General features: G+C 39.4%; 1 protein-coding gene across 2 annotated transcripts in view; it reads left to right on the top strand.

The window, feature by feature from the left end:
* Positions 1-13,724, top strand: part of PHACTR1 (phosphatase and actin regulator 1) — a 723,510-nt gene extending 709,786 nt beyond the window's left edge. For both annotated transcript variants that reach the window (XM_053714748.1, XM_053714747.1), the window contains exon 13: positions 3,684-13,724. In XM_053714748.1, the coding sequence (XP_053570723.1) occupies positions 3,684-3,699 (16 nt within the window). In that variant the 3' untranslated portion in view covers positions 3,700-13,724. The remainder of the gene's footprint in view (positions 1-3,683) is intronic.
* Positions 13,725-27,150: the final 13,426 nt, after the last annotated feature.

The following is a 27,150-nucleotide window of genomic DNA, read 5'->3' on the forward strand; positions in this document are numbered from 1 at the left end:
ACTAAGGATTATAAATGTCCCAAATAAAATGCAGAGAATTTTCTTAAAGGGAAACTAAACCATTTTTTTTTTTCTTTCATGATTCAGATAGAGCATGAGATTTTATGCAACTTTCTAATTTACTCCTATTATCATTTTTTCTTTGTTCTCATACTATCTTGATTTGAAAAAGCAGTACTATAAGCTTTAGAGCCAGCCCATTTTTTGTTCATCACCTGGGTAGCACTTGCTGATTTGTGGCTAAATGTAGCAAACCAATTAGCAAGTGCTACCAAAGTTCTGAACTAAAAATGGGCCGGCTCATAACCTTTCATTACTGCTTTTTCAAATCAAGATAACATGAGAACAAAGAAAAATTGATAATAGGAGTAAATTAGAAAGTTGCTTAAAATTGCAGGCTCTATCTGAATCATGAAAGAAAAAAATTGGGGTTAGTATCCCTTTAAGTGCAACGTCTCCCAGACCTAGAAGACAAAAAGCACTTACCTGCAAATCCAGCAGGTAGACAGCTTACAAGGCGTGAACAGACACATACTCCTTACAGAGACCTGTGGAAAAAGAAAGAACACAGTAAACCTACTCTGGCTTTCTATACTATTGGCAGCACATATGTTAGAAAACCCAGTAAGGACTACCTCACAACTTTCTAACTGCTTTAAAGCCATCACTACTCTACTGCAGAGATTGATGTGGACTACAACTATACCCAAAAATCTTGCTTGTAGTGAAAGGAATAAAATTTTCTTCAGACACCAAACTTCACCTCCTCCATTGACAGAGGCAAAGAGAATGACTAGGGATTATGGGTAGGGGAGTGACACTTAACAGCTTTGCTGTGGTGCTCTTTGCCTCCTCCTGCTGGCCAAGAGTGATATTCCCACTAGTAATTGATGACGTTGTGGACTCTCCATATCTTAGGAAAGAAAAGATGATGATGATAATAATAATAATCCTATTAGAGCTAGAAACAACAGTAGTAAAATCCTTTAGAAGAGCTGTATTATGTATCCTAAAACTGAAACCTAATTAAAGGATCAGAACCGTTAGAATAAAGTGGAGGGAATGTAAATACTCTGAAGAATGTTTAGAACTGAAGAAAGAGATGCGCTATAAGCTACTAGTTCAGAGGCTTGGTCAAGGTGACTCTAAGGGCCCAATTATCTAAATGTTTTCTGGTCTGGCAAGATGATCTAAGAAAGCTTCTCAAAGTTCTCAGTAATGTGAGGTCCCCTCCAATAATTTTAGAAACATAATTTTTAGCTCAAGATCATCTAGTTATGTAGGGTTCTTTGTGGACTAAAAAATAATCTCGCAAAGATTTAGAGTGATTTCTCTCCATGCCTGTGGGGTTTTGATCATCAGGCGCTTAGACAGTTTTCTCCTGTGTGGGAGAGAGCTATATCTCTTAAACTTGCAGCTAGTTTGAACCTGAAATGGCTTAGATTTATAGGAGGAAGAAAGTATATTCTCTAAAACAATGATCTCCGTTAACCCAGTTAGCTTTAATTTGGAAAATGATACTATCATCCAAACGTTAACGCCATTCTTGGTAGTGAAAACAATACTTAGAGGTCGGAGTCGGCTGCTCTGTCCTCTAGATGTCTGATCAAATGTGTTAAAGTCCATGGGATCTTCCTGAAACTCTTCAGAAACATCTGAATATCCTTCTGTAACGACACATGGTCATCTGCTAATGCTTCCACATAACTACCCTGGAATGAAAATACCTGGGGAGTTGATCTTTGTATAATGTAATGTTGATCTTTGTATAGTGAATCAAAGCTTGTTTTACTTGCCCCATATACTGGAACAGAGGTGCCAAAGGCATTGAAACAGGTGTCTTGCTGCACAAACTTTATTACGATCTTTGGTTTGCAATTTCTCTTTCTCTGAGATGCAAGAGAATATATAACTTCTAGACAAATATAAAGAAAAAGAACTTATAATTGTATTACTTGGTCTTGTAGAGTAGTATCCACTGTTGAAACCTGTGGTGAAAACTAAGGAATATACAATCTAACAATTGCCCTATGTTAGATTAGTTCAGTCCCTGTGCATTTTCTCTTCAGCCAGGCTGACCAATCCAAAAATCTAAATCCTAAACCTGATTCACAATATAGGTAGAAAATAGATATATAAAACAACCAACAAAGGAGGGTTTACCTTGAAAGGTGCAGTTAGCTTGGGGTAGAGTTAACAAAAAACTTGCATGCCATCATATGTGTGCTTGTCAGTTCATGATTCATCTTATTTATAGCCACATGTGCATTTATTAAAGATGAGACCCAAGAGATGCTATTCATGTGCTGATCAAATTGCACCATTTTGACACTGGGACATGCTTTCCACAAAGATTGCTCCAAAAAGATCCAAATAAATATTTTGAGATGGGCAAATGCTTAAAGGGACATAATACTCATATGCTAAATCACTTGAAACTGATGCAGTATAACTGTAAAAAGCTGAGCGGAAAATATCACCTGAGCATCTCTATGTAAAAAAGGAAGATATTTTACCTCACAATTTACTCAGCTCAGAAGAGTAAGTTCTGTGTAAAAAGTTATACTTCACCTGCTCCCAGCTGCAGGTAAAAATAAAAAAAAAAATGAAGAAATGAACAGCAGCCAATCAGCATCAGCAGTGCTGAGGTCATGAACTCTTACTGTGATCTCATGAGATTTGACTTAACTCTCATGAGATTTCATAGTAAGCTTCCTTTACCTGATTGGTGAAATAATATGAGAGTTCACGATGCTCATCCCTTCAGATGTCCCAGGACAAACACACTAAAATGCTGCTTAGAAATCCTTTACAATGGGAGGTGGCTACTGAGGAACTTTTGAGGTAAAATATCTTTTTTTTTTACATAGAGATGTTCAGGTGATATTTTCTAGTCAGCTTTTTACAGCTATGCTGCATCACTTTCAAGTGTTTAAACATTTGGGTATTATGGCCCTTTAATTTACTAAACCTACAAGCCAGGAAATCAAGCTTGCATTTATAAGCAGTGTCTTTTCTACAGCAAGCGTCTTTTGTGCAAGATTTGTTTCCATTTCAGTTGTGAATCTGTACTCTCTTCCAACAGTTGATTGGCTAAGAAAGCTAGGCCCATCAGCCAGTCCATACTCCATTCTCTGCTTTATCAATAGGCTGTTAAGAAAGTGTGCAGATTCTCAGCTGCTCTGGAAAGAGGTAGATCACCTCCAGATTGCAGGAACATAAGGAATACAGCAGGAAAGCCTGACTTGCCTGTTAAATATTCTTAAGTGGGTATATCCCGACAACTTTCTAAGATCATTAGTAAACTGGCTTCTCATATGAGTACAGAAGTATTAGTAAATGCAGAACAGGTTTTGCAAATTGAAGACACTAATGATAAACCTTTATATTTTCTAACTTGATGATATGTAAGGGATTAAGAGAAGTGCATTGTTTTCTAACCATTGATATTGCAGCCTAATATTATTTTAAATATGAATACTCTGACACGTCCTTGGAATGATTTTGTAATATAAAAAGAGGAATTGCTTTACCATCTTTAACAGCAAATGCATCCTTTATAAACCACATGAACTATGCATTATCTAGCACAGAAAACACATCCTTTATAAACCACATGAACTATGTTTATAAAGTGCTTTATAAAAAAGTTATTAAATCATATATATTTGTATCTCTTGCAGGTTTCATAGACCCTAGCATTGAATTCCAACTTCAATACTTAACTGCTTTCAAAAAGGGAACCACAAGTGCTGGGATACTTAATTTCTCTTTTACTTAAATGTAAATCTTCAGAACTGCCTTCATTTCTCTAGAGAAAAAAACAAACAGCATTTACATAATGTTCTTTGTGGGCAAACTCCATTTCCACTAGACCTTGAAACCATAGAGACTTGTCTAACAGGAATTGTTTCATCAGCCAGCCTGTGGATCTGTCTTGTCTGTACTCAGCGGATGTTGCTCTTCCTCAAGTCTTGGACATCAGCATCATCTGTCTTGCTGTTCGTGGTCTACATGAAAAAAAAATGCAAAGAATCTGGAACCTTGTTAAATAAAGGAGATGTGTAATGCATATGTTAGCCACCTTTCTGGATGCATTCAGCCAAATCGTTTTGGGCTTTGTAGGAAACAAAAAAGAGGCCTAAAGTTGCACTACTTTATTGTTGAGTTGAGCATTCCCGGTTTCCTTTATCTCATCTTCCATGCCAGAGACAAGTTAATTTCTGAATACTATTTGTATGATAAAATGGAAACGTACTCATCATACATAAAATAAATATCTGAGTGATGGGGCCATATACAATGGCCAGCAACAAGTTACTTTGGAACTAGTTCTTTCCATTCAAACATCCTTATATATATTTTCCCTTGGAGTTTAATCCGGGTCAGTTATTAAAATCCGTAAATAAGAGCCAATCACCTGTGTATACAAAGGTCATCAAGAAATAAAGTGGCCCTCATTTTAAAGTATGCTGTGTAGAGTCTGGTGCATATATCCTGTGCTCATCACGGTAATGTTGCTCAATGAAAATTTGGTAAATGATAAAGACCATTTATAGCTTTTATTAGTTGGAAAGGCTTGACCAACTCATGTTTTAATGTCATTTATTTTCTAAAAATATGATATTGATCATGTTTCTATTTTCATTAGTATTATAGTGCGCCTCTTAGGAAAAGTTTCATAAAAGATTGGTCAAATTAAGGTGAAAGCGCCACACTGTATTTTCCCAGCATTTCTCTCTGGTAATGTTTAATACTATGAAATATAAACAATGTTAAACTAGCCTGGAAGCGCCAAAACATAGTTTTAAAAGAAGAGTCAGTATATTTTTAAAAAAAGTGCTTTGTTTATGCAAGTAGCCAACTGTTATATCACTTTATCAGAATTATATATGTGCCACTGTAGCAGCCTAATACTATATGAAATATATCCTAATAACCAATGTTGGAATGTATAGATCCAAGTTGGGGGAAAAGTTCACTAAATGTGCATAAAAGGTGTACATTCAACCATCTGTTAAAGCATATTTTCCTTGACAAAAAATTCCATATTTTATGTATTTGTTGCTGGTCATGTACTCAGCACTAACAATATGTTCCATTTCATTTGTCTTTTTTCATAAAGATATTTTTACAGAATATCTGTAAGTCACAAGCAACATCTGGCCATAGTATTAGTGTGCATATTTTTTTCTTGGTTTTAAAGGGATATGAAACTCAAAAAAATATTTATATTGTGATTCAGACAGAGTATAACATTTTTTAAAAAAAAGTTTCCAATTTACTTTTATCAAATGTACTTAGTTTCCATTGTATTCTTTGTTGAAGAGATGCCTAAGTATAGTACTGCCATCTAGTGCTCTTGCAAATGGATAATATTCTTGCAAAACTGCTGTCAAATAGTGCTCCAGACGTGCGCACTTGTGAGCTTAGGTCCCTGCTTTTCAACAAAAGATTGGGGTGTCCTGCCCCTTTCAGGGGATGGGATGTGATTACGCTTGTAAATTATTAAAAAGCATAGAAAACTTATGACTTTTTTTAAAAAATCTTATGACAATATTTAAATTAAAAAATACCACTAGTCTTTAAGGAGAATGTGTAGGAGAAAATATTGAATAGAATGTTGTAATAGTATCTACTACACACAATCAATAGATGCCATAGAGTTGTCAGGAAGTTAGTTGGAATTACATTTTTTTAAACTATAATCAGCACTTCAGTTGAATTTGTATTTGCACCTGATATATCATTTAAATTAAGCTTACTGTACATGTGGAAGAATGGCTGATTATTACAAATAAATGGTTAATATGTATTTAACCTGGATTCAAATCTCTAGCGAGTAATGCAAATGTCTCATATTTAAAATGTGACTGTGCTTAAGAAGTTCACACTTAAACAACATGTTATGTTAAAAAATTCTGTTTCCTGATTTGATCTATTATAAGTACCAGTGGAATTCAGAAATCAATTCTAAAAGGATAACCACTTGTCTCCAGATAACAGAGACAGGTTCTATCCATCCCTAAATGAATGTAGTGAAATATCAGTAAAGGAAAATTAAAGGGATACTAAACCTACATTTTTTCTTTTATGATTCAGATAGTGTGCAATTTTAAGCAACTTTCTAATTTACTCCTACTATCAATTTTTCTTTGTTCTCTTGCTATCTTTATTTAAAAAGCAGGGATTTAAAGCTTGGGAGCCAGCCCATTTTAGGTTCAGCACCATGGATAGCCCTTGCTTATTGGTGGCAACATTTGGCAAACCAATAAGCAAGCATAACCCAGGTTCTGAACCAAAAATGGTCTGGCTCTTAAAGGGACACTGAACCCAATTTATTTTCTTTCGTGATTCAGATAGAGCATGCAATTTTAAGCAACTTTCTAATTTACTCCTATTATCAATTTTTCTTTGTTCTCTTGCTATCTTTATTTGAAAAAGAAGGCATCTAAGTCTTTTTTCGTTCAGTACTCTGGACAGCACTTTTTTATTGGTAGATTAATTTATCCACCAATCAGCAAGAACAACCCAGGTTGTTCACCAAAAATGGGCCGACATCTAAACTTACATTTTTGCATTTCAAATAAAGATACCAAGAGAATGAAAACATTTTTATAATAGGAGTAAATTAGAAAGTTGCTTAAAATGTCATGCTCTATCTGAATCACAAAAGAAAAAAATTGGGTTCAGTGCCCCTTTAAGCTTTACATCCCTGTTTTTTAAAAAAAGATAGCAACAATTTTATAATAAGAGTAAATTAGAAAGTTGCTTAAAATTGCATGCTCTATCTGAATCATTAAAGAAAAAAAGTGGGTTTAGTGTCCCTTTAAAATCAACGCATAATTCCCCATTAATGTATACATTAGTAAAAATGAAATAACACTTCGGCCCTGTGTGTATTTGCAGTGAACTGTGCGTCTATTGCCCGCATGTACTATTGTACATCTGCTTGTGCAGCTGTGTGAGAGCAAGGCCTGTAAATCACCACAAACAAGGGAGTTTGGTTGGTTTATCTCTGCAACCTCAGAGACGGCAGAGAGGTTGGAAAGCAGCGATGATATAACTGCTGCTTTACAACTTGTGGTAAGAGAGCCTGCAACACAAAGGGTCAAAAGCAGCATCTGCTGTTTTGTACATGGATCTTTAGTATACATAAATATATATATTGATTTGGTTTTCTTTTGCTGTAAAATGCTCTGATTCTGCTGAAAAATTGTGCATATCCGACACTTACTTAAGAGACTGTAGTTTAGAGTCTGCCCTTATGTACGTTCCAAATTGCCTAGCCCAGCATCATAAAATACAGTGATTGCTTAGACCAGTACACAATTATTCCTAACTGGTTACAATAAAATTAGTTAACAGCAGGGTCAAAAAATTTGCAGTATTTTTTAGCAAAGTTAGGTTACATAGTTCGCTTTTTTTGTCCTTTGTAGGGAATGTGAGACAAGTACAGTTTACACCAAAAGCAAGGAGGCAAAACAAACAATGAATGTATACTGCAATGCCGTTTCATTTTCATTAATTAATATATTCATGAAGAATTCAGTTTTCACTTTATAAGGGACATTAAACACTAAATAAATGCTAGGTAGAATGATTCATTCAAAGAAAAGATTAGTCTGATAATAACATGCAGATGTATATTTTAAAGTTTCATTAGCTGTTTGAATATTGAGAAAATAAGTGTAACGTTTTAGTGTCTATAAAACAATGGGAGTTGCCATGTTGTAACTTAGGTTACCTTCTCTGCTGTGGCCAATTAGGGACAGTTATAAATAGCTCACAAGAGTGTGCAGCCAATTTCAGAATGGAATTGCAGGAAAAGGGGACAAAATAAATAATTAAAGTATATTGCAGAGTTTTTTATATATACAATTTATCATTTTATATCACCATCCAAAGTGTTTAATGTCCCTTTAATGGATATTGGATAATTAATATTGGATATTGTTATCTCAGTTTGAGTGTGCTAATGAAAACTTGACATTTACCAAGGAAAATATGTAACTGTACGCTTAACGGCACCAAATATCTTTTTTACAGTATGTTACTATTATTTGTAACCAATGTATTTATTGTAGTTAAGTTAATTTATTCGGAGACAGTTGTGAAATAGTGGTCCTGCAGGTCTAGTAATGTAGTTACATGTAGGAAGGTTTAGAGAATAGACAGTTGTTTGTGAGACTGCCTGTTTTAATTAGAGTCATTTGAGCCTCAAATAAAATCTGTCTACATCTTACTAAATGTGTCTATACTAGTGCAGGAGTACTCAGTGTTATTGACAAACCTCACTGCAAATGCTAAAGGAACACAGTCAATACCCAAAAGTTTGACATCATTATGAAAAATCTTTTTATGTCATATTTTTAGATGAATAAAAACCAAACCTTAATAACTATTTTGTTTTTGAAAATGTTTAATTTGTCCATTATTTGCTATAATGTTCTAGATTCTTTTTCACAAGTGCTCAGAAGGTCTTGACATTTCTGCAATGCCACAGTAGATTTTCATTTTTTGTTCTCCAACAGTGTTTAAAGGGGACAGTGTAATTTAAAATTGTCTGCCCTGCCATTTAATGTGTTCCCATTGATCCATTTTACCTGCTGGAGTGTATTAAATAGTTTACAAATAAAAACTTTACCTTTATTTTGGCATTTGAAAATAAATATTTTTGCCCGTTGTATCCCCATATTTACTCAAATTTTCAGTGTTATAGAAAAGCTATGTAAACAAGAATATGCCAAATAAATTACACTCCCCCTGGGGAGGTTAGAGCTATTAACATATTAGTTTTCAATTGCTCTCTTTAAGTACTATTTTTTTGTGTAAACAGACAGAGATAAGGTAATGGGCAATTCTCCATAGACATAAAGATACGATAAGGGTGTCTGTTTTCCAAAACATTTCAGCCATTTAAATGGGTTGTCATTTTTACTAGCAAAAACAGCTATTTCATATAAAAAATCTTAAAGGAGTAATGTCCCCTTTATTATATACTATGCAGCTGGTATAACAAGTCTCAAGAAACTCATTAAGGGGAAACCAATTTTACTGTACACTGTCCCTTTAAGAGAGCTGGCTGAAAGTGCACCTATGGTACCAAAAACATAAAGTCCATTCCATCAAAGTACACTCAGCAGAAAACTAAATGGCTGCAGGAAACCAGAATAATAGTAAAAATCACTGGAAGCTTATCACTAAGAAAGTGACAGACTATTCTATAAATAATAAACATATACATTTTAGCAGATATAGGTTTCATTTTTTATCATCTGTTTAACGTCACAGAGAGCCAAAGTGCGTGTGGCATCTTATTTCATGCACACCAGGTTTAAAAATAACTTACGACCCACCCTATAATCAATCATCCTGTAGTATCTTTTTAGTCTACAAAAAGCTCTCTGCTTTTTTTGGTTTTACAGTAAAGAAAATACTGTCCATAAATAGTGTTCTCAGCTTTTCTGGAAGAAAATACTGGCCTAGCTTATAAGCATAAATAATGATATAGCATTAATCAGGAACTAATTCCTGTACAATTAGAATAAGTTTGACCTTGATAGTGTCTTTATTTTTATATTTAATATTCATTTTCAACTTTGACCTGAACTTCATAAATACTGGCGATGTCTGTAAAATACTGACTGGGTGGCAAACCAATACCATAAATTTTATGGTCATTTTTAAGGTATCTATAATTTTTTTTTTGTGTTTAGATAAATATAGTTTAAAAACTATCTAAATGGTATTTTCCCACATAGTGGCTGTTCCTTTCATTTAAAAAGAAGCAAATATATCCACATTTACTATATAAAAAAACATGATTAGCTAGGTTTCCTTTAGCTATTTTCCAATTCATAAAAATCTATTGTATTTTTTCCCCAAAAAGCTCACAGAACTTTGTTATAAGCCTCCTTAAGTACACAGAGAGTTCATTAAATTTAATCTCTGTGTTTTCATAAATGCCAATGACCAACTATATTTAAATCTTCTCTAAAACTCAGTTGAAATTTGAAGTATTAAAGTGAATCACAATGATGTAATTTTATATTTCTCTCTAGTTGTAAAACAAAAGTTGCTTATTAATCTGGGCATATCACTTTAAATAAGTGACTAAAGCTTCTAGAGTGTAATTTTTGTATATTGAATATTTTTTTTATTATTATTTATGTGTTTAAATGTTTGGATGATAAAAATTGCTTGTTTTTTTAAGAAAATCACCATTTTGTGCAACAGCAGAATAACTAATGGTGGTATTGATATTTAAATATATTTACAGTTTTCAGCCCCTAAGCACAACAATGTACAGCACAGACTGCATTAACCTCTTAAGGATATATGACGGAATTTTTCCGTCATAAAACAATTAAGCAAACTGAAAGCTGTGTCCTTAAAGGGTTAAATGGACACTCAAACATTTCAAAATCAATTAGAAACATTCCTGCAATAGCTTTTGCAAAAACTACTTAAATAAAAAGTCATTGTTGTTAATACTGTAACTGTTTTTATGTGCATACACTTTTATCTCCCCCATATGTTCTTAGTTTTAATAATGTACAGGTACAAATCACCAATTCCAAAATCTCTAATAATTCCAAAATCCAGACTTTTTCATTATTATTATTATTTTAAAATAAAATTATTAAAATGTACCATTTTACCCCACAAGTCACAATCTTCTCTGCTTGCATTGTTGGTTTAGTTTTTGTGTTCTAAAATGCAAATGATAGTCTATATTTATTTAAAACAACAGCTATTACCTTTCTGCTTACATTACTGTACTATCTTTCTGATTGTATTATGCATAAAAAAGTATTAAACGTGATATAAAACTACCTTTAAGTTGCATGTATAAGCTATATTATGACATGTAAATACAGGTAGCCCTCAGTTTACGCTGGGGTTAGGTTCCAGAAGGAATGGTTGTAAATTGAAACCGTTTTAAATTGAAACCCAGTTTATAATTTAAGTCAATAGGAAGTGAGGGACTTAGGTCCCAGTCCCCTCTCAAAATTGTTATAAGTAACACCTAATACATTATTTTTAAAGCTTTGAAACGAAGACTTTAAATGCTAAACAGCATTATAAACCTAATAAAATAGGATTGTATCATCATCAAACTAAGTTTAATGAACAAAAACATTTGCTAACAGCACCTAATAAAATTATCACATAAACATAGACTGTATCATCATCAATCTAAGTTTAATGAACAAAAACATTTGCTGAACAGCACCTAATAACATAATTACACAACAGGCTGTACCATCATCAAACTAAGTTTAATGAACAAAAACATTTTTTTACTTGACTTTTTCTGCAAACAGTTCTCTGCATTGAGTCTGCAGCTAAGGGAAGTGGCTGTAGATCTTGTTCCTTTGAAAGCTGATCCATTGATCACGTCTGGCTTGTTTGGCTTTGCATCTCTTTGCTGCAACACAAGCGGACAGCTCCACTTACTGGCTATTTTAATGAATGCACTGCTTCTCAATGCTTTTCAATAGCAGTCACATGACTGTAAAAAAGCACGTTATTCTAAAACGGCGCAAATTAAACCGTTGTAAACCGAGGGCCACCTGTATTGCCTAAATGACATAAGATTACAGTTGGTCCCGTCTCCAAGCTTTCCTATTGAACAGATGAAAATATCCAAGTATTAAAAATTAAATAAAAATATCCAAACCTTTTTCAGTCCCAAGCAGTTTGGATAAAGGGTTTTGTACCTGTACGAGCAAATATCAGCAAAGTAGTACAAGAACATTATTTCTAATTGTAGCAGTGACAATATTTTTTTTTATAAAAGGATTTTTGCAAACACATACTGTATATTTCATAAGAAAGTGTTTCAAATTGTACTGCGATGTGTTTCTATTTTGTATGTTCAATTAATTAGTATGTTCTTTAAAGAGACAGTCTACTCCAGAATTTGAATTGTTTAAAAAGATAGATAATCCCTTTATTACCCTTTCCCCAGTTTTTTGGATAACCAACACGATAATTTTAATATACTTTTTACATCTGTGATTACCTTGTGTGTAAGCCTCCGCAGACTTCCCCCTTATCTCAGTTCTTTTGACAGACTTGCATTTTAGCTAATCAGTGTTGACTCATAAATAACTCCAATGGAGTGAGCACAATGTTGTCTACATGGCACACATGAACTAGCACTATATAGCTGTGAAAATTTGTCAAAATGCACTTAGAAAAGAGGTGGCTTTTAAGGGCTTAGAAATTAGCATATGAGCCTACCTAGGTTTAGCTTTCAACAAAAAATACCCAAGAGAACAAAGCAAATTTAATGATAAAAGTAAATTGGAAAGCTGCATGCCCTACCTGAATCATGAAAGTTTAATTTTGACTTGACTGTTCCTTTAAGCACATTTATAAAAATAAAATGGAAAAAAAAATACATTCTTTTTTAAAAAGTTCACATAAATATACCCTTATAACAGACCATCAATAGCCCCTTGTTTTAAAGCCCCTGTTAAAAATAAAGCCCCTATATGTGTTAATAGCCAGGTGATCACTGGTGTAATCGTGATCACCTGGTGTGAAGAAATGTGCATTCATTTGCATAGAGGCTCATGGGAGCCCTTAGCGCAGATCAAACTTACATAACTATAGTGAAAGGTCTTTTTTTATTTTTTTATAAGAGGATAACCCCTTCTTTGTACTATAGAGTTTAGGAGGGGAAAAAAAAACTATTGTTTATTAATTAGAAATGCATTTTCCACACTTTTTTATGCAGGTTTCTTACACTTCATGATATATACATAACAATGGTATATTTTGAATCTGCTGGGTCTCCTGAAAAAAAAAAGATATATTTTTTCAGCTTCTCGGTAGGGCTTAAATGTGAGCAGCATCTAAAAACTGCAAAACAGTTCAGCACAGGGGTAGAAATGGCTCAGCAGTTAAATGGTTAAACAACTTTCTAATTTACTTTTATTATCAAATATTCTTCATTCTCTTGGTATCTTTTGTTGAAAAAAGCTCAGGAGTGTGCATGTGTCTAGATCCCTATATGGCAAGAGTTTTGCAAGAATGTTATCCATCTGCAAGAGCACTAGTTGGCAGCACTATTTCCTGCCATGTAGTGCTCCGGACACCTACCATGATATCTTTTCAATAAAGAATACTATGAGAATGAAGCAAATTTGATAATAGAAGTAAACAGAAACTTGTTTTTGTTTAAATTGTATGCTCTCTCTGAATCACAAAATAAATTATTATTTTGGGGGTTGCATATCCCTTTAAGACGATAACACAAATGTGAAAGTGTAACTGGAGGATGCTATTGTTAATTTATTTTTATTTTTTTCCCTTTTTTGTTATTTTTATGTTTTAATGAGGACGATGTCAAGCGCTTACATGTTCTGTGCAGGCAAGCTGGACAATTGAATATGCTGAATAATAAAGAATATAATGTCCTTAAATTGTTATGCTGTAATTTTACATTTAACACATACAGGGGGGGAAAACTAAGTGTATTCTAAGCAATATGACAAACGTGAATAAGAAATATTTTGATATCAGATACACCACTACCTATTTATGGTTTCTTTAAAATCTGCTTATATTAATTGTAACAACTGTTTTTGAAGTGTTTTGGCATCTGTGCTTAATGGTACAATCATAATGAGACTGCTGATACAAAGCTTTGGTTACAAAGAAGGAAAACTGTAAACCCGTACACAATACAATAAACATTGCCTGTTGCATTTGTCTATTCTCTTTGAACAAATGCACTTGAATGCAAAGTGTTTAACATTCTATAATAATAGAGTTTGTATTAATAGATTATTTAATTAAACTTGTGCTTTGTACATGATGTCAGTGTGCACAGTGTACAAGGATGAAAAAGATTATATATCTAACAAAATAAGTAAACTCTTCCTGATATAATAGGATGAATATAATCAATTTGTTAGTTACTTTATGCTGTCACATATAGAGAAATTAGAATCTTACAGCTTACTAAAGAGCAGAAAAAAAGTCTGTACATCTAATATTATAAATAATATAATATATAAAATCTAAAACTACAGTCCTATTGCTAATATAACTATGTGTACTTTGTTTAACCCATTCAAGGGGATCAAATACACAGTTAAAGTCAGCTTCACAGCAGCAATGGACTATTGAGAGCTATCTGAAAACATCTGGTCAGCCAATAACGAGGTATATGTGTATCCACCAATCACCAGCCATGTTCAACGCTGTAGTAAAAGTGCATTGCTGCTCTGGAGATGACTTTAGCTATGTGTTTAACCCCATTGCAGAGGTAAATCATTTTGTGGTCAATCACAATCCTTTTTTAAAAGAAAAAAGCTTATCAAATGATTTATCTACACAAAATCCCCATTTTAATAGAAATTATGTAGAAAAATCATTGGATAATTTTTGTCAAAAGATTGTAATTAGCCCATTTGTTATAGCTTTCAGGGTGAAGAATGAAGAATTATGCTGACAATTAGGAACAGTTGAGTTGAACTGGGCCTTATTTTTATGTGTTTTCTTATGATAACAAAAACATTACAGAGATACCAGGGCAGGGTCGGTTCCAGAACGAATGAAGTGGAGGGGCATTTTTTTTTCACGAGGGGGCACGCATTTACAAATAGGAAGATTTTTTATAATCACTTGGTTAAAAAAAAAGGAGTATCAGTATCATCTTTGCAGTACTGTATGTACAGTCTTGTGCTTTTTTTACTCTTTTCCCCATGACAATAAATCTCCAAATAGTTGTCTCTGGATTAGACCTACTCCTTTCTCATTCATTAAACTTTTTTTTTTTTTTTTTTGCCTGCCTCAAGCCCGCCTCCCTTTGCTACCACTTCAGATCTGCTGTAACATATTAGCTGAGCAGTTAAAAGATATAGGAATGTGTGTGGGGGTTAAAATCAACTGACCAAATTTACAAAATGCCACCCTTTAACCTCTAGCACAATGTCAGCAAGCACAGCGCTACCACATTTCAACATAGGCATAATGCTTGCCAGTGCCACTCTAGCAGTTAACAGAGTGATGTGTGTGGATGCAAATGAAGTGAACCGAGAGATAAGGGATAGGAGACAGAGGGGAAAAGTGCAGAACTTCATAGCTGCAGATCATTGCTGGGTCAGATCCACTACACTCCTAACGTATATCTCAAGTTACAGTGTACTGTACCTCAATGGTGTGATGCACCTAAATAAGCTCCTGCCAGCATCATCCAGATTCTGCACACACTCTGCTCATGCCAGCACAGAACGCTGCCTCTTCACCTCCCAGCTTGTGCAGTGTGTCACCATTTTTGGAGCAACCAAATAAAGATCCAACTAGGAGTCCCCCTGCGTTGGAGATAACATCCGTCCAGTAGCCGGATTGCTCCCTTATTGGTAGTGCGGCATTCCACCAGCACTTATAGCTCCCAGTTGCATGGCCTAAAAAGGAACCAACCGCACCAGACTGAATTTTAGGTGCAGCTGGCAGCGATCGTCGGGGGCAAATGGTGGGACTCAGGGTATTTTAGGGGCTTCAAACCAGCGCGCCAGGGCATAATTCAAAGGCTCCAGTGGCGCCCTGGTGCAGGAGATAGGCGAGCACTGTATTAAAGAACAAATCACAAGCATCTACCCCCTGATGTCATACACGCCTACTGCCGCCACCGCGCCATGCAACACACCTTGCACCGCCAGCCTGCACTTTTTTTTTTTTTTTTTTTTTAAATATATTTTATTGAGGTTATAAAATAAGCAATACAAGCAAGTCATTGCACAAAAACGTCGAACAAAGCACAAAATTGGCAGTTAAGTAATCATCATAGAACATTGTTCTTTAACATACAAATTGCTTGGAGATATAAATACATTTTAAGCAATGAACCTCAGTTTTCCGGTATAAAGTGACCTCCTGAAATATAATTATATACAATATGGAGATAAATTGTGTCCCCCAAAGAACCAACGAGGTCTCTCTTGGACCTCCTGAACTGCATTATGAACATGCTGGGGGGCTTTAAGGAGGATCTACAAAATCTCTAGTTAAAGACATGCTATAAAAGGAATCCAGTTGATATTGAGACATACAAAGACAGCCTCACGTTTTTCAATATAGTGAGTCCCCATTAGAAAAATGTAAATTAACGACATTACGGTTACCCCTATAGGAATATGGAGGCCACTCTTGGACCCCCTAGAATATTAGTGAGTCGTATTGGGGGTGCTGGGAAGAGGGGAAAACAGTGAAGAGGGCCATTCTTGGACCCAAAATATGATTTAAGATTATAAATAATCCACACTTAAGCCAAAGGGTGCGTGTCTATTGGGAATCTGTATTACTTACATTTCAAAGGGCTAAGTAGCAATTGTTTCACTAGTAAAGTCTAAAATGCCATCGACCTCTGGTGGAGAGACCTGGTATCTATACACAGTAGCATATTTATACCATCATCTGTGTAGGAGTCTAGCAGGGAGTATTAATGAAGGGGAAAACACATGAATTAAAATAGAAATATATAACTACATATGGGGGAGGTTAAATATACTTTGGGTATTAGCTGAGGAATATTTAAACGATATAGTCACCATTACAATAGTATTAATAAGGGGAAATATGCTGATATGGGGGACCTTAGATATCCTTTGAACGCTTGGCAAATTGAAGTTAGTTACTTCATGACTCATTATAATGGGATTGACACTGGACCCATGATAAATATTGGTCTACAAGCAAACCTGTGTGTGCTGTCACACAAACATCCAAGCTAATCGGAGGCTGGGGAAGTATTAAGAGAGACAGACTAACCCCCCATTCTGAAATAATACAAGCCTTCCAAAGGACAATTACATAGCGCTCTCCATTTCAATGGTTTAACATCCCCCTCTCACTTAGCATTTGAAAACGGGTCACAGCATCTCAATGAAGTGGAAAGACACACATTAAAAGTGAAGAACTGAGTAGGTACTAATCTATAACCAAGGAGAACGTAGTAGCGTGTATAAATTTGAACCTCTATACAGGAAAAGAAAAAATAATAACTTAGAGACATGGTATAAGGGACAAGTGCAACCAGTATGTAGGCAGCTACATAACTATAGTCTGTTGTGAATATAAGATCAGATATTTAACGTAACATGCAGTAATGAAGTCCTCTAAACATCAGGCTAAGTTGCCATCATTAACCCATACAAAGGGGAAATTAAGAGTTGGTTACATGCTCATAAGGTGTAAGATACAAGCGTAGTAGTAAAGAGGTACCATAGTGGGTGATCGTTTGTAATGTCAGTTCGTGCCATAATTTGATGTTTTACTGTACCATGTCTACTACGGATATCTGTGTGCTGTAGCAAACGTTCAGCCGACTCCAGCTTTGAAATGAGCCATTGTGGCAGATCTCAACAGTAGTGATCTAATGGAACTGTCAATTGGAGGGTTCAGTTTAGCTGGTAAAGTACCTGACCAGCGGATCATGTAACGGCTCCTGTAGCAGATGCGTCCTGCATAGATAACCGGCCTCAGCAAATGCAGCCTCCTCCCCATTAGGCCCGTCTCCTCCGACATAGACCAGCAGGTCTCGTTTGATCTCTCCATGTGGGCAAAGCTCTGAGAGTATGCAGCCCCAGATCCCATGCGATAGCTGTCGAGAGCAGGCACCTCAGCAACAGCGGGCAGCACGGGCCCTTTGGAATCCGGACCGCCAACCTCAATCTGCTGAATCAGCCGCAGGACCTCTCCTTCCATAGAATCAACCTCGCTACTCTCTGTGCGACCCGGTGCCGCAACTCTCCACTCCAAACCAGCCGGCCGCTTAATCCGTTTGCCAGGTGGGTCACTCGTAGTCACAACCACCTTGGCTGTGCTTGGGTGGGTTTCTGGAGTTGGGGGAAGCTTCTCTGCTGGACTAAATACGGGTGTTTGGATCGGGTCTGGAGTAGGTTTGGTGGGTAGCTGTAGCGAAGGCTGCATCTCTCCCTTAGCGCTGGCACATGTGTCTTTCAGGGAGGTGAATTCCTCCCTGAATACAGCGCAAAGTTCTTCAAAGTGGGCATCAAACATGGCTTTTACCTCCCTCAAAACCAGCGTAGTATCCAGCGCCATTTTAAATATATAGTGCGCGATATTTGAGCAGATGTGATATGTCCCTTGTCACATAAGTTAATAGAATGAAAATTCCAACTGTAGTTATGCTGTAATTTTATTTCTCCTTGGTCTGCCACACAGGGCATTGGCCACACAATAGGTGCGGCGGTGGTGAGGACAAATGAGGCTTCGAGTGTAGGGGAAGGCCTCTGAAGAAAAAGTCCGGTACTGATGGCTAGTGAGCCGCACCATAAACCAAAACCCTAATTCTTGGGTCAGGGTGCCTTCAGTCGAGTTTCCCCACCTCATGAAATAGCTTGTCGCCAGTATTTCAATCTAAATGGGGTAAGAAGTGGTGGATGAGCCAGGAGCTGAAGCTCAGTGCGACCATTAAGATGGCCGCCGCCCGGAAGTCCCCAGCCTGCACTTTTAATAAACTTGTGTGTGCCCTAACACAGCCCACACCCCACACACACAGCACACAGCCCACACCCCACACACACAGCCCACACCCCACACACACAGCACACAGCCTACACACACACAGCACACAGCCTACACACACACAGCCCACACACACATTTAATTTTGCTTTTATGATATGATTGTGGATGTGTAGAGATTAAATATACCATAAAAGCAAAATAAAGCTGTATTTATTACAAAATAAAGATAATTTAAGTAACCAATAGAATGCAGCTATCTCTGTCTGTCCTTCCTATTCGACTATATATTGATTTCAACCTTGTTTTCTAATTATGCTGGGTTGAGTTTACAGATAGCATAATTTCTGGTGGCAAGAGTGACTGTTAGCAGCTCCTGGGCATAGCAACTAGCTGTAAACACTATTTAGAGACCAGCACATAGCACACTATCACTATATAACATTAGTATGAGTTTGATCACATTTATAAAATATTTGCACTGTTAAAAAACAAACTGCTATTGCTATAATTTTTCATAATTCCATAGTGACTTTCATAGCATTACTCCATTTATACATTTTTCAGCAGCTGCATATCTGCATATGAAAACCATCAGAGATGGCATGAGACAGACTGAAACATAGTCAACATGTATAAATATCTCCATTGCCTTTATATCAGCAATTAAAATAGCTGACTTTGTCTGTGGTATCCCCTCCTATACTGAATATTTCTATACTTAAGTATAGGCTATAGAAAGGCTTTGTAAACATAGCCAGCAGAAGAAATTACACTCCCTGTGGGGGTTAGAAGAGCTAAGTAATAAAATGTTAATTTTCAATGGTTCTTTCTAAGTATTGAGCTTTGGTTTACAGCCAGAGATAATATAAAGTAGCATGTGTGTGTACAGAAAGTGGTAAAATAAGGTTTTCTGATTTCAATGCTAGCTCAGCCCATTTTACTGAGATGTGGTTTCAAAGAGCAAAACTAGCTTTTTTTAAAGCAATTTTTCATACATTATACTCTGCTGCTGGTATAACAAGTCATTGGAAACACATTAACTGGAAGAAAAAAACGCATTTTTACTGTATACAGGTAGCCCTCGTTTTACAACGGTTCAATTTGCACCGATTCAGAATAACAACCTTTTTTTCCAGTCATGTGACTGCTATTGAAAGCATTGAGAAGCAGTGCATTTATTAAAATAGCCATTAGTTGGAGCTGTCCGCTTGTGTTGCAGCAAAGCCAAGCAAGCTGAAATCAATCACTTTAACCAGACCTGAGCTATCAAGCAGATTTCAAAGGAACAAGATCTTCCTGTCTATAAATCAGTCCAGATTGGAATGCATAGAAAGAACTGTTTGCAGAAAAATGCAAGTAAAGTCTGTTTTGTGTGATTATTTTATTAGGTTTATAATGCTGTTTAGCAAATGTTTTTGTTCATTTAACTTCGTTTATTTATATATTCTGTGTTGTGTGATTATTTTATTAGGTTTATAATGCTGTTTAGCATTTAAAGTCTTCATTTCAAACATGTATTAGGTGTTACTTTTTTGAAAGGGGCCTGGAACCTAACTCCCTCACTTCCCATTGACTTACATTATAAACTGGGTTTCAATTTACAACGGTTTCGATTTACAACCATTCCTTCTGGAACCTAACCCCGGCGTAAACTGAGGGCTACCTGTAGTTTCCCTTTTAAGCAAACAACTGGTAAACAACTGGTACTCAGGTCTGTACTTTTATGAGAACTATTTTTTTTTTGCACACTTACATTCAACAGAAATAATAGCAAGTCATTAGTTATTTTTCTTAGTATGCTTTTTGAGATAGATGTTGACAGCTTTAACCAGCAGTAATATATACATGCCATTTTGCAGTTTTCATAGCCATATTTGAAAGACACAAAAAAATAAAATAATTGATAAATCTAACCCTAATTATAAGGAAGTATAAATAAACATGTTTCATTTCAGCAGCAGTCATTTAATAAACTTCATTTGGATTACTAAAATCATGCATGTCAAGAAAGAAAAAAGGTTTACAGGGTAATTCAGTGTGCTCTCTTTTTTACTTCACACATTTCATAGATCATGTAATTAGTCCCCCTCCACCTCGGGAGATTTTCTTGTCACTGGCTGCCCTCTGGTCCCCCCCGGCTAACCCCATTCACCTTGGTAGCGCAGCAGATGCCAGTGCAGTGTGTGGATGGCTGGTGACTATTACCTAGACTCTGCCTTATTATCTGCTCCCTTTTAAACCCCTTGAAAGTTCTCTAGGTCCTAGAGCATAGCTTTGCCTAAATATGGTCTGTAAGACATTCCTATCAAACTCTGCTTGCCTTGCACTGAAGTAAAAATATTCAATTGTTAATACTTTGTTAATGTATGCAAGATAGACCAAGTGACAGCCTTTAATAAATACTGTATGAGCCTTTATGATGGCTAATCCATGAATTTGCAGTAGCCATGTAAGAATGAGCCTGGGCCTTTAAAATAAAAGGATTTTGTGCTAAACTCATAATCCATAAGGATCATAAAGCAAAGTCCAGCTGTGCAATTAAACTTTAGAAACTGGTTAATACTGGTTAGTTCTGTTAACAAAATGTAAACCTAACTATTAAACAGATTATTACAGGCTCAATGACACTTTACTGACTGTTACAGATGAGGAACAGGACTTGGGAATTATTATTTCAGATGATTTAAAATGTAGTAAACAATGTAGTAATGCAGCGAGTTAGGCCAGCAGAATGCTTGGATGTATTGGTAGAGGTATTTGCAGCAGAAATAGTAAGGTTCTTATGCCACTTTATAGATCATTAGTTAGGCCTCATCTTGAGTATTGTGTGCAGATCTGGAGACCATATCTTCAGAAGGATATTAGCAAACTTGAATCTGTGCAAAGGAGGGGCTACCAAAATGGTACATGGTCTAAAAAATAAAAAAAAACTTACCAGGATAGGCTCAATGACCTAAATATGTATAGCTTAGAGGAGAGAAGGGAAAGAGGTGATATGATAGCAACTTTCAAGTACATTAAAGGGTTTAGTAAAACTGAGGCTGTGGGTATTTTACATAAAATGGAAAATTCAAGAACAAGGGGTCATGATGTCAAGCTGAAGGGTAGTAGATTCAGGAGTAATTTGAGGAAGCACTTCTTTACAGAAAGAGTGATTGATTTATGGAATAAACTTCCTCAAGAGGTAGTAATGACAAACACTGTGGGGGACTTTAAAAATGCATGGGATAAGCATAAGGCTATCCTACAAACTAGATAAGTTTATACTGTTAGGTAATATCAGGCAGACTTGCTGGGCCTATGGCTCTTATCTGCTGTCAATATCTATGTTTCTATGTTTCTTTTTCCTGATATGTGGTAGCTTTTAAATTATATTTGAGGGCTCTGACAACATCCAATTTGTGACTCCTTCTTTTTATCCTTTTCAAAGAAGAGTATAACCACAGTTTTGGAAGCACCATTTCAAGAAGAGAATCAAGCAGAAGACCACAAAATGAATTTATTTTCATAAAGATCAGATACGTGGAAATAAAGAGTCCCAAACTCTGACACACACCTTGTTTGTAGATAGAGCCACAAGCATAGTAGTTAAAGGGACATGCTAATGCAGAATTTAAATGCTCTAATTTTAAAGCAGACACTGCAATGTGTTGTTACTAACAAGATTAAAACATATAAACACAGGTACACTACGCAAAATGATAGTGGAGGGCCCTCTAGTGGGCCTGTAACAACATTAAGGGATTACCAACTTGAAGTCTGGAGAATGCTAGAATGTGTTTTGTTACAATGTTGCAGGTTGGGAGGCGGTGTTTGTGCTTACCTTTATAGGGTCCTGCAGCAGTGTGTTCAGCCTCTTTCGGTTTCCAGACTTCAAGGAGAAGGTTTTTGCTGTGATCCCAGGGAAGATTGGAAGATGGATAGAGCCAGGAGGAAGTCTTTGCCACCCAAAAGATACAGGGAGGTGGTTGAGATGGCTGCCAGGAAGAAGGGACCTGCAAGACAGAGAGAGGAGCCTGAGTCTGAGGAATTGGTACCCCCCACACCCCAAAAAACACCACCCACCAGGAGATTTAATAAAGGAAAGGGGAAGAAAGGGGGTGGGAGTGGGGAGGCTGGCCCCAGTACACAGGCCCAGGGTTGCAGGGGAATAGGTGTAGGCCCAACTGTAGTGCAGCAGCCTCAGGGGCAGATCTTCCCCATTAATAATGAGCAGGCATGTCCCAGTACTGGCCCAGAGGGCTGGCAAGGAGGTGTGGGCGATATGGGGCAGCAGGCTGGTAGTGGGGGAGAGAACCAGTTGAAACCTTTTGCGGCCTTACCGCCGGCGGCCATGGCGGCAGTCCTGGCCCTAGCGCAGTCACTTGCCACTGTTATGGCCCCTTCGGGGAAGGCGCAGGGCCAGGTAGCTGCCGGTGCGGCCGGTGGTGGGTCCGGGGACGCAAGGCCTATTAGGCCCGGGGCAGAGTGCGCAGCGGCAGGGCCTCCCTCTGATGGCGACTCGCGCAAGATCTCCTCCTCAACAAGTTCATCAGAGGAGGAGGAGGATCGTGGCCACCATCTTGGGAGGTGGAGCACAGAAGGCAGGAAGGCCCCACGCGACCGGAGCAGCCCAGGTAACTTGGGGAGGCTACCGGTCGCGGAGGGGGCATTAAGGGGGAGCGCTGTGAGGGTGCAGGAGCACTTACCTGGCATGAGTGGTGTGATGCAGGCGGGAGCTGGTCCGGCTGTTGTGGCGATAGCGTGTGGCGCAGATAGGGGGCTGAGTGAGAGGCCGAGTACGAGTGCGCAATGCAGGAAGTTGGTGACGCCAGAAGGCTCACAGGAGCAGCGTTAGGTGCGAGTGGCATGAGGGGGCCCCCTGCAAGGCCAGGATACCGGTGTGGAAGACTGATGGGGGATGAAATTACACACAGGGGGTTGGAACATGCGGGGATAACGCATGGCGGTGTGCAAGGGGATCATTTTGTGTCTGGGGACCGCATGAGACAAGGGGACCTAATATATATAGGAGTGACAGGCAGCATGACAGTGTACAGATGCAGAGGGGTGTGAGTGAAGACACTATTAGGAGAGCAGTAGAGGCTGCGCTGCGTGAGGTTAACAAAGCCAATGCTCATCCTGGGTTTAGTGAAAACGCCCGGGAGGGGCATGCTCAGGAAGAGGTTATCAGAAGTGCTGTGGGTGCAGCGTTGGGTATGAATGCTGGAGGGGGACAGGGGGGTATGAGGGCGGGTGCCTCTGTTGATGCATCTTCTGCAGACTGGAGTACTCCCCAAGTAATTTTCACCCAACAGGTTCGTGAGAGCATCGATGACAACTGGTTCATCAAGTGCCCTTGTGGTGGCGGGGCCCAGCAGAGAACAGATGGGACCAGCGCCACAAGTGCCTGCAGGGCCAGAGACGCCAGGAACCGGTAAGTGCCATGCACCTGACACTATGCACACTGACACGGGGTCATCCACGAGTGAGTCAGGTTCAGAGAGTGGGGAGGACCTTGGGTTAGTGGGTAAAGGACAGCGTAGAATGCTCAGGTGGATAAAGAAAATGGCAGCGGCTCAGGCAAAGGATAGGGCTGGCAGTAAGGGGCAGGCAATCGAGGTTCCGGGGGCGCATGGGCCGGGGGGGTAATATGGCCCCGACGGGCCCGGTGCCGCGTAAGGTGGCGGCGCAGGGGGACACTTACCCCTGCCTAGTCCACTCCCTTTACGGCCATTTTAAGATGAAGGTCGTGAAGAAGATTCAGGAAGGTAAATACGTGAACGTGTTCGACCTCTCCCTGGATGCCTTTAGGACAAAAGAAAGGGCACTGGACAGATCAGGGCCAAAGAAGGTGCGCAGGCCGGAGACCTACGAGGAATGGCTGAAATGCTTCCGGGTCTTCGCCGCGTGCTACGTGGACAGGTGGCCCTTGCAGGGCCATAACCTGTTTAAGTATCAGGATACCATTGAGGATATCCAGACGAGATTTAAGGAGGGGGCATGGCGTGAATACATGGCCTTTAGAAGGAAAATGGTGGGTAACCCCTTGCTGCATTTTGGCACGCAAGACATGCATTTGTGGTCCAAATTGGGGTTGGAGGGAGGTGCCCCCTCCCCCGCGATGGCGCGCCAAGGCCAACAGCGTCAGGGTACACAGCTGGGTAGGCGAGGTAGGGAATGCTGGAAATTCCAAGAGAAGCAGTGTGACAGGGGGAGCAGTTGCTCCTTTCGACACATCTGCAAATTCTGTGGGGGGCCCCACCCAGGAGCCGAGTGTGAGAGAAGAAAGGAGCAGGGCCAGATCAAAACAGCTCCCAAGCCGGGAGTTGCGGTCAGGGGCACCAACCCCGCTTAAGTTGCCGGCCATGTTAATATGGCTGGCGAACTACCCTGACCAGGCAGCAGCAGAGCTGCTTCGGTCGGGGTTGGAGGGGGATTTTTGTATCCCTGTGACAGGGAGGGTGATGGGTTCACTCATGCATAGGAACTTAAAAACGGCTTACGAATTCCCGCATGTGGTGCAATTCGGGGTACCGCTTGCAGATGATAAAACGCAGGGTCCTTGCACGTGCCTTACGTTTCTGGGGATAGAAATTGACACGGTGCATGCAATGTGCAGGTTACCAAAGGATAAGGTAACACGCATGTTATCTTTGGTGTGGGCAGTCTGGAAACTGGACCGAGTGCCCATCAGGGAGGTGCAGTCATTATTGGGCCTTCTGAATTTCGCGGGAAGGGTCATTTCTATGGGAAGGGTCTTTAACCGCCGATTGGAGGGTCAACTAAAAGGCCCGCCGGGACAGGTGAAATGGGCACGCGTCACGGCTGATGTGAAAGAGGACCTGGCGGTCTGGGACAGCTTTCTAGAGCATTTTAACAGGGTGTGCCTATGGAGACGCCCTTTGGTTTCGAACCAGGTGTTGCACCTTTTTACGGATGCAGCAGGTGGCTCAGGGTATGGGGCATACCTTAATGGTGAATGGAGCGTGGCTCCATGGCCACGGGAATGGGTGGAGGCAGGTTGTACAAAAAATTTGACACTGCTAGAGCTATTTCCGATTGTGGTGGCCGTCGAAATTTGGGGCGAAAGGTTGGCTAACAGGTCGGTGGTATTCTGGACAGATAACCTGAGTGTGGTGTACACCATTAACAGGTTGCCCGCGTCATTGCCGGCTGTGGTTTGTTACTTGAGGCACCTGGTGTTGCGCTGCTTGCAGCGCAACATCTGTTTCATCGCCAAACATGTCCCGGGAGTGCAGAATGTGATTGCTGATGCACTCTCTCGATTTAATTGGGGGCAGTTTAGGGAAGCAGCACCCAAGGCGGTGAAAGAGGGTCTAATGTGCCCGTCTTCTCTTTGGCAGTTGTTGAAGATTGGGCGAGCATCCTTCCATTAGTCAAGGTATCATTGGCACCAAGGACTTGGTCGGCCTACGTGAGCCACTGGAACAGATGGGAAGCTTTCTGTCAGCAGAAGGGTGTGCAGGTACAGGGGGCTTCAAGGGTGCAGGTGTTAGAATGGTTGGCACAGCTAAGACGTGAAGGGGTCAGTAGAGCTGGCGCAGGGGGAAGGCTATCTGCGATAGCCTTCTTCAACAAAGCGTTGGGTTATGTGGACCACTCCGGTGCATTCCTAGTCAGGAAGGTGCTGAAGGGGTGCGGTAGGCTCACCCCCCAGGCAAAGGACCGGAGGGAGCCTATCACACAGGGCAGGCTGCGGCTCCTATCGTTAGGGTTGGGCTCTGTGTGCAAATCTGAATACGAGGAGTTGCTCTTCAGGGCAGCCTTCGCGATGGAATTTGCGGGAGTGCTTCGCATGGGCGAGCTAGTGGCGTCGTCCAAGGTGAAAGGGACTGGGGGAGTCCTGGCGGAGCATGTCCGGTTAGCGGACGGCGGTCTCCTCCTGTTTGTACCCAGGTCAAAAACGGACCAGGAAGGTACGGGGGTTGCCCCTTGCACAGCAGGAATGTGAGGAATATTGTCCCGTGCGTTGCGTGGAAAAATACATTAAGGTGAGGCCGGTAGGCTGGGAGCAGTTCCTGGTGCACATGGATGGTACGGCCTTGTCGGGTTCTCGCCAAGACGGCCGAGAAGGCGGGGTTGGCGGGGTTGGATCCCAGTAGGATTGCCCTGCATTCCTTTAGGATTGGTGCGGCGACCAGTGCAGCAGAGAAATGCCTTCCTACGGCTGAAATAAAGCGCTTGGGAAGATGGAAATCAACCCAGTATAAGACATACATTAGGCCCACAAAAGGGAAATGTTAAGCAGATTTCTGAGGTACGGGGATGGGTACTGGGGGTTGATGCGGTGAACAGGTAATTTGGGTGATAGGTCATTGTGGTGTACTCTGTTTTGCCAGGTGTTGTAGATGAGAAATCCCCTCCAGTTCGCGTGTGGATAGTAGGGCATTCGTACATCCACTGGGCACACCTCAGGTCCCCGGAAGGACCGCAGCTTGGATTCCCAACGTCCAGGGCAAACTTCCGGTGGTTAGGGCGCAGGGGACTGTTATGGGCTGATTTGCCAGAGTTGTTGCAGGTAGCGCACAGAAGGTGGGGGCAGCCTAATATTATAGTGCTGCACCTTGGGAAGAACGATTTGGGGGCAATGCCTGCATTGGACCTGATTAAAAGAATGGCGGCAGACTTGAAATGG

Source organism: Bombina bombina, chromosome 5 (assembly GCF_027579735.1).
Source record: "Bombina bombina isolate aBomBom1 chromosome 5, aBomBom1.pri, whole genome shotgun sequence".
Classification (NCBI taxonomy): domain Eukaryota; kingdom Metazoa; phylum Chordata; class Amphibia; order Anura; family Bombinatoridae; genus Bombina; species Bombina bombina.